Source organism: Gadus macrocephalus, chromosome 14 (assembly GCF_031168955.1).
Source record: "Gadus macrocephalus chromosome 14, ASM3116895v1".
NCBI classification, from domain to species: Eukaryota; Metazoa; Chordata; class Actinopteri; order Gadiformes; family Gadidae; genus Gadus; species Gadus macrocephalus.
Window position 1 is genome coordinate 3,144,991 of NC_082395.1, and position 8,499 is coordinate 3,153,489.

The 8,499-nt window shown below is 46.0% G+C and overlaps 1 protein-coding gene across 1 annotated transcript in view; it reads left to right on the forward strand.

The window, feature by feature from the left end:
* Positions 1-1,764, forward strand: part of gch1 (GTP cyclohydrolase 1) — a 12,099-nt gene extending 10,335 nt beyond the window's left edge. Inside the window, exons 5-6 of the mRNA XM_060072400.1 lie at positions 1-81; positions 876-1,764. The exon at positions 1-81 is cut by the window's left edge and continues 4 nt beyond it. Coding sequence (XP_059928383.1) covers positions 1-81; positions 876-1,002 — 208 coding nt within the window. The 3' untranslated portion in view covers positions 1,003-1,764. The remainder of the gene's footprint in view (positions 82-875) is intronic.
* Positions 1,765-8,499: the final 6,735 nt, after the last annotated feature.

Genomic DNA, 8,499 nt, shown 5'->3' on the forward strand with positions numbered 1-8,499 from the left:
AGAGCGCCTGACCAAACAGATCGCCGTGGCGATCACTGAAGCTCTGAAACCCGCCGGGGTCGGGGTGGTGATCGAGGCTACGTAAGTACCTATACACACACACGTACACGCACACACACACACGCACGCACGCACGCACGCATGCACGCAGTTCACACACACACACACACACAGTTCTTCTGAAAAGGCATTCAGACGTAACAAAAAGAACGGCCGCTGTCTTTTTACAGCGTAGGGTTAGGTTTAGCAAAAAACATTTTATTTTACCTTTGTTTTCTATTAATTATTAAATGGCATAGATCTCAATATTGTAAATCATATTGGCCATATGTTCATGTTTAAAAAAGAATGATATTGGTTTTAGGTTCACTGGCTCTTAACGATTGTTTCACAAGCGTTTCAAAGTGTTGTCAAATGTAAATGATTCAGATCATTTGTGTTGATATTCGTATTCTTCTGTTGCTCTTCTTCCCCTCACTCTCTCTCGCTCCTCCCTGGTTCTCGCTCCTCCCTCCCAACTCCTCTCTACCCTTCTCATCTCCTCCCTCCCTGCTCCCCTCCTCTCCTCTCTGCTCCTCCCTGTTCCTCCCTCTCTCTTCTCCTCCCTCTCTCTTCTCCCCCCCCTCTCCCTGCCCTCTCCCTGCTCCTCCCTCTCTCTTCTCCTCCCTCTCTCTTCTCCCCCCCCTCTCCCTGCTCCTCCCTCTCCCTGCTCCTCCCTCTCTCTTCTCCTCCCTCTCCCTGCTCCTCCCTCTCCCTTCTCCTCCCTCTCTCTTCTCCCTCTCTTCTCCTCCCTCTCTCTTCTCCTCCCTCTCTCTTCTCCTCCCTCTCTCTTCTCCTCCCTCTCTCTGCTCCTCCCTCTCCCTGCGCCTCCTCAGTCACATGTGCATGGTGATGCGCGGCGTGCAGAAGATGAACAGTAAGACGGTGACCAGCACCATGTTGGGGGTCTTCAGGGAGGACCCCAAGACACGCGACGAGTTCCTCACACTCATCCGGGGCTGAGATGAGGCCCCCCGCAGCCCCTCCACCGCCGTTGATCTTCTCCCTCCTCCTCCGTCTCCTCCTCTTTGCAAAGAGACTCTCTGTTTCCTGCCTGGTTCCTCTGTGTCTGGCCTGGCCACTTGCCATACTTAACCTGTGTGTGTGTGTGTGTGTATGTGTGTGTGTGTGTGTGTGTGTGTGTGTGTGTGTGTGGGTGTGTTGGCGCATTTGTGTTTCTCTGTATCAACAAAGAATGTATGTTTGTCTGTGGGTGTGCGTGCGTACATAATTATGTCTATCCAATATTTTGTGTGTGTGTGTGTGTGTCGTACGTGTGCCCATGTTTGAGTGTGTGCACATTTGTGTCACTCTATATCAAAAAATAGTCATCTTTAAATGCCACGCGCAAAGTGGTTCATATGTCAACTTTATGAATTCCCCTTTTTCGACTGGTTCAGCATCAGGTCATCGTAGGACGCCTTTACTTTCAGGGACTTGACCCTGCAGGCAGAGAGAGGCCCGCCAGCCCGGCCGTTGCTTGGCATGCTGACCCCATGCCGGTCGAGTCTGTGTGGACCCGAGGCTTGTTTACATTGGCTCCTCCGATGGACTTTGTCCCATAGATTCTGGTCAAGCTGCTAGTTTGTGTGTGTGTGTGTGTGTGTGTGTTGTGTGTTGAATCCTTACCTCGTCACATCATTTAGGTTGATTAAATTCCAAAAGCATTGGCGGAGGTTCCAGCTTTGAGAGAACGTGTCAGGCTGAAGGGAAGGCCCCTGATTATCCAACGTCTCAGAAACACGGAGGAAATCGTCCTTTTCGTCCGTCCTTAACGTCTCGATTCACATCCACGTGTTTATGGGGGGGTGTGGTGTTTGTCACCGATGGGCTCCCCCAAACACAGCAGGGTAGTGATCACAGGACCACAGACGCTGGGTGGGGCGCGGTGGTGTTTCAGTGAGCCGTGAGCGACGCGTTCGGCTGAAGTCCTGTCAGGTGGGATCTGATCCACCTCCAGTGGTCCTAGTGGACCTCGTTAGTGGGATGTCGCTGATTGTTTGCAGCTGTGGAAAGTCCTAAGCGGTATTTAAACACTTAGAGGCAGGTCAGATGTGAGGTGCGTCAGACGAAAAGCTGGACCGAAGACTTCGGTCATAGTAGAATTTCTACTTTAATTAATTTTTTGGAAAGTATTCTTTCAATCAAATATTGTGTGTGTGTGTGTGTGTGTGTGTGTGTGTGTGTGTGTGTGTGTGTGTGTGTGTTTAATAACCAGGTTATTGTGAATTGTGAACAGAAGCTTGTATTTCCCCCTCTTTATAATACATTTGCTGGGAAAATGATTGACTTGTGCACTTGGAAGTAGGCAAGATAAAGTTAAATAAATGTGAGTGTATATATATATATATATATATATATACTGAGTTGAAAGGTGACATTTGTGCTCTGGGTTATTTGAAACATTTAGGCTTGTATTAGCCTGGGTTAAAAAAAAATTGAGATGTAAAGGAAAAATAATACTGTATGATGGTATCATATGTATGTTTTTGTGCACAAATGCCGTGTGTGTGTGTGTGTGTGTGCCCCCCAACCCCCTCTAATCCAATGCCTTATTGATTTGATATTCGAAATGCTATATAAATAAATGATAATGATAACAAATGGAAACATAATGAGTTGATTTGTCATACACGCACACACATTGCAACGGAAGAAAAAAACTCACCCACAAATTTTGTTTTTGCATACAGACCAGTATATATTTTTTTAACTTTATATCAGCATGGAGAAGTACCTAACAGGATTACACAAACAAAACAGGTGGGCCACACAAGTCCACACAGCTAAAGAAGGTTCTACTGCAAGACAAGACCAGCTGGACGAGTTCCTCCGTCTCTGAAGTCCTCCTCAGGCGCCCTCCATCCGGCCGAGATGAGACAAAGGTCGCATCTCGAGTTTGAAATCCATTAGAAATTTACTTTTTTTTTTCTTTTTTTCTTTTACACTTGGGACTAAATATCTTGAGTACAAAAAAAGGCACTGCCATTTGTTATTCTAAATAGGATCTCCCAGCCACTGTGCATGCAGTTTTTTTAATATATAAATATTTTTATCTGCCTTAATTTTTCATTTTTTTGACGTTTTTTCTTATTTTTTTTGCCCTTTGTTATTGTCTTTTTAATATTATATAATTAAACATACAATACTTTTTGTCAAATATATACGTCAGCCTGCAGTCAATACAGGACAACGGCTCTTTGATATGAAAATAAAACCGAACTAGGGGCACAGTCGAGCAGTAAAACGTTGTTACAGAATTGGTTGACGTTTTGCTAACGAGTCCAGGTAACCAACAGGCAATCATAGAATCTGACAGAAACAAAACAAAAAAAACAAAACCATATTCGTGTCTCAATTAACGCTACATTAAATACACTTATTTTTGGGAATAGCAAGGCGTTAACTGGTAACCGTCAGAAGCCCTCTGGGGACTCGGTAACAGATGGATATCCACACAAAAAACACAAATCAAGCCAAACCCAGAAAGAAAGAAGAAGCAATTTAGTTGTTGTTTTTCTTGCGTGCGTTGCGTAATAATCCAATTTTGAACAACAACAAAAAAAATCACTGATTCAACGTAACTACCCTGCAACGTTTCTCAACACATCACACCGCATCATCATCTATGTAAAGGCCCAACCCTGCCTTTGGCATGGAGATACCGCCGGGCAGATAACGCTGAAACTACCGTAACTGGTGTCGCCCATCAGGTGGGACTGCAGGAGGTGCAGTTCACCTCAGCGGCCGACAGAGGGCATTGTTGAGCCCTCCTTTGCTTACCAAAGCCTTTCCGTTAGGGCAATCTGAAGTGACCTAAGAGCATTGCTCAAGGGAACACTGCCCTCACAGCTTTGGGCTTCCCCAGGGGTCACCGTGCGGTATGGTTTTAGAAATAAGTTTTAAACACACTGAGAAAAACAACTTTAACATGACACTGGTAGATAACAATATGAGATTATACACCCCGAATTTTCTTTTTAACGCAAACGAAAATAAAAAGGGAAATTAAAGAAAACTATTGTTAATATGAGATGTACGTATGGTCACCAGCCATAACATGTTAATACATATGGTACTTTAAATAATGATACACCTACATGAGTACAAGAATAACCTTTGTGAAAGGTCTGAAAAAAAAAAAGAATAAATAATTGTTTGAATCAAGTTTTGACACTGGAAGACTTTGGATACAATGTCCCGAAAAACAAACGTAACCCCTATAATCGAGGAGCTTACTAATACAAAAATAGTTACGCACTGTATCAAAGCAAATGGGTCAATCCACTTCCCGTACAAAAAAAGGGGGGGGGGGGGGGGGGAAAGAAAATCATGCCAGTTCAATACAACGCTTTGGCGGGTGGACTGCCATCCACTGCCCTAGTTCAGACACCAGAGCCTATGTTGAGAGCACTTTTGGGTTCAAAACATATGTCGTAGCAGTAGTACACTGCCCACACACGGTGAGACTGTAAGTGTGTTCAGTGACACCCCCACGGGTCTCCCAGGGTTGGACCAATGGTTTAACCTTTGAGCGAACCACCATTCGAGAAGTAATGGGTGTGTTTGTGTGTGGTCAACACTGGTAGGATTCTCTGTGGCTAACCCATGTCCTGGCCTTTGTGGAAACTGCTCACTCCCACCCCTGGTGGTTTGAGAAGGTAAGGCAAGATACCCATCTGAAATCTGAAAGCGCTTCTTGTCTGAAAGCCCTGGCATCCAGCAGTATCATTTGACCGTACAACCCCCATGCTGAATCCACTGTAATGTATAAGAGTAAAAGCGCCATCACATTGCTGATGAAATGTGCTAGAGTTCTGCAGTGCTACTCATGGTTGGAGGGGGTTTGCTTTGGCCAGTAGCTCCGTCTACAGTACGTCTCCTACAACCTCCTCATCATCCCAGGAGATCGAGCCTCACAAATCCGCATCAATGTCTAAGCAAATGCGTCGCGTATCACAGCATCAAGTGCAGAATACAAAAAAAAAAAAAAAAAGGAGATGTCCTTAAGAATTACAAGAAACTAAAATAGAAAATAACTATTAACGACAACATGATCAACACCTCATCCATCGCTCCCGTTTCAAAGCCCTGTTTACACGCAAGGGACTTGAAACGTTGGGGGGGTCTTGCCCCTAGCAGGGCGTCCCCCCTGCTAGTGTTTCACCCACCAGCTTATTTGAACATAAACCTATCCTTTAACCAAGGCTACCGGACACAACGCACACAGAGGATAAATATTAAGACACGGGATAAACTATGAAGGCCTGCAGCACACATCAGAAGATGAGCTGTAACTGGGCGATATGAGATGCGTCCTTTCCAGATCATTCTTGCAGGCGTGATCTTTGCCGCCCGAAAATACAACAAACACAAAAGGAGAAGGCTGTGATGACCACAACACAACATGGGGCTGACTGGATGTGCCGGTTAACTGGGAATCCCACCGCCTGCTTGTCCGAGACTTGGCCAGCAGAGGGGGTTAGGCACTCGAGAACACAATCTCTGGGAGCAAGGCCCTTCATTGATCGAGCATAATAAAAAATAGAACGTCTATGACATGAATCCATTCTTGTCAAGGGGGGGCATTTGAACCCTGCCTACTGCCAACCTGTCAATCACAATTCTCCTCTGGTCTGAGGATCTGTTGAAGCACATTCTCTTGAAACACACCCATACAATTAACGCGTTAACGAAATAATATGTTGACAATACTCCTGTGCTGATCTCCCATTTAAATGTATATAAAAAAAACTACATGTTCATTGTATAGCGCCTACAAAAAGGCCATCATTTCAAATAACATATACGACATATCAACACTATGTAATGAGGCCGCTGCCCAACTCAACTTCCCCTCCCCTGAACTCCCCAACACTACGGGACTTTACTATATCCTTCTCTTCATGAGCCAATCGGAGGGCCTGCCTCTGATTCCATTCCTTTACACATATCCACTTCCCTTTTCCCAATGTCCGCATCGATCATCTCAACTAGTCTTTTACTTTCCGCTTCTTTCTCGTAAGTCGCAAACACTTGTTGCGCCATCCTTCGCACCAAACTCATCCTCTTCCGTCACTCTCTCTGTAAAGACTCGCGCCCCGGCTCTACGCATGGCTACGGGTGCGTAAAATAAAGGATGTAAGCACATTGGTTGTAAACTAACGTGATGCCCACTCGTTGGGACGTAAAGCGACGATGGAAGAAGGCCATGGCGGCTTTACGGACACAAACGTTCCCTACCTGAAAATCATATGCGTCTGTACCCCACTGAAGTAGCATCATTATGTAAACAATACATACGTACGTACATCAAATACAAAAATTAGATCAGCCTCCCAAATACTGAGTGAGATACATTCCCAAGAACTCGTTTGCACTCAGTCCTAATTCCGAAACCCACTTTGGGGGGAATCCTGAAGCTCAGACCGTGTCAGTTTAATGTGTCTGCCTCGTTCTGCCTGTTACATGAGGTACTCCTATTTTATTAAAAAAATACAAACTGCTTTTTTTTTTTCCTTTTGGGGTCGGGGATGGGGGTTAGGGAGGGGTGGATATCAGTGTGTCACAGGGACTCTGTTGATCCGTAGTCTCCCTCATCCACATCCCTGTGTTTCCACTCTGCTGACATGAGCCCATTAGGTTTGGTGCGGGGGTCGGGGGGTGCAGTACCTCCTGCCGCCTGCCAGAGGGCGCTCTGCACCTACTCGTCCAGCAGCATGTTTCACACGCCTCTCTCGCATGCATGCTGGGATAGCAGGAAGCGTGTGCGTCTTCAATCTCCCCCCCCCAACCCCCCTCTCCGCTCCCAAACCGACGGGACGCGTCTGTGTGAACGCTGGCGTTGACCTGCTGATTGCTGATTGGCTCTCTTGTCCGTTGGTGGAACCCCCTCTCATTGGTTGGAGAGGAGGGGGGGCGGAGCAGATTGGTTACTTCCAGGTGACGTTTCGTGAGAGAGCCTCACGCACCTGTGCTGTCCGGCTGCTCTCCCTCAGGTCCTCTGTTCATATTGTGGACGTGCGGTCAGCACCGTCTGATAGGAAGACAAACGCACAACAAAAGAGAAGGACGTGAGCATGACGTTCAGGACAAGTGTGTGGGACCAAACGGTGAGCTCTGTCTTACACACTGACAGCACAAAATGAGTGCGAATCGAAACAGCCCACTGCAGGCCCATGTTTCCCCAAAGGTAGCAATGTCCTGGGCGTTGGCTTGTTTTCTTTGGTCTAATACGATATGTTTGCTAAGTGTTTCATGTGTAAACACAGAACAAAATGATGTTCACCCATGTCATGTCAATACACTTGAAACTGATTCGATGGTTTAGGGACTTGGAATGAATTGGTTTGGGTCGATTTCCTGTCCCAGCTGCGTTGACGTAGTGGGGGGGGGCAGACCAGAGCCCTGTACCACGAAGCTCGCTTAGAGGGTTAGCGAGGTATGTTGAGCTCCAAGCCTGGGTTAGTTGTACCACGAAAGTCGATCTCTTTTAGCGTCGCTGTATCACCATGGTGACTTATGCTCGCAACCAAACCTGGTCGGGAGCAGTTTTTCGGCTTAGTCTAGCCGGAGATCGGCTACTTAAATCGGCGTGCGCAGCTTCCTAGCCCCTCCTCTGACAATGGCGTCACCATTTGTGGGTGTTCCCGTGGACCCCGGCGCACTTCTCGTACAGGCGTCTCTCCGGAGACAGAGGGTTTTACGGGACAGAACCGATCCCTTGGCATTGTCTGACGATATTCAGATTTCAGACTTTATTGTCATTGTGCAAACAACGAAATTGGGGTTCTTCATGAGAGATACAGATTCTCATCAGAGGGTGTTCGTTATTTGATCGTCCTTTTGGACCTTATGTAGACAATGATTACTGTTGCGCATTGTATCTCCGTGACAGTGTGCTAGAGTGGAGGTAGCGCGTCAGTCTTGAATTTCTGCGCGGGGGGTTCGACTCCCAAGTGATGCAAATTTATGTGAAGCATAAAAAGTCCTAATTCTCATGCATATGGAATACTTATTCACTAAAGCTTATGGAATTATATTTTTGTGCTTATTTCGAACTTGAACCCATATTTTCAAGGCCGTGCTGGCACCACATGGGGGTAAAATGCATGATGATAGACCGGCGAATTTGAACCCCGGTCGCTGGCGTTCGGGTCTTATACTAATCCACTACGCTACAGCCGCTACCTCTCAGCGGTCGAAAACATGCTATACATTTCTTAAATAGGGTGTATTTAAAGTGAATTCCCTAAATGATAGAATAAGGCAGGATGGACGTTGCTTATGCATTTTTAAATCATCATCATTCTATTTGGATTAATGGCGAACAATTCTGCATTTGGCATAGTTATTTTACAGACAATATGCAGAATCTTTTCACTTAAACTCATATAGACTGCTTGATCTATCGTAAAGGTGAGAAAAATGACGCAAAAAACGCCCCTTTCACGTGAACGC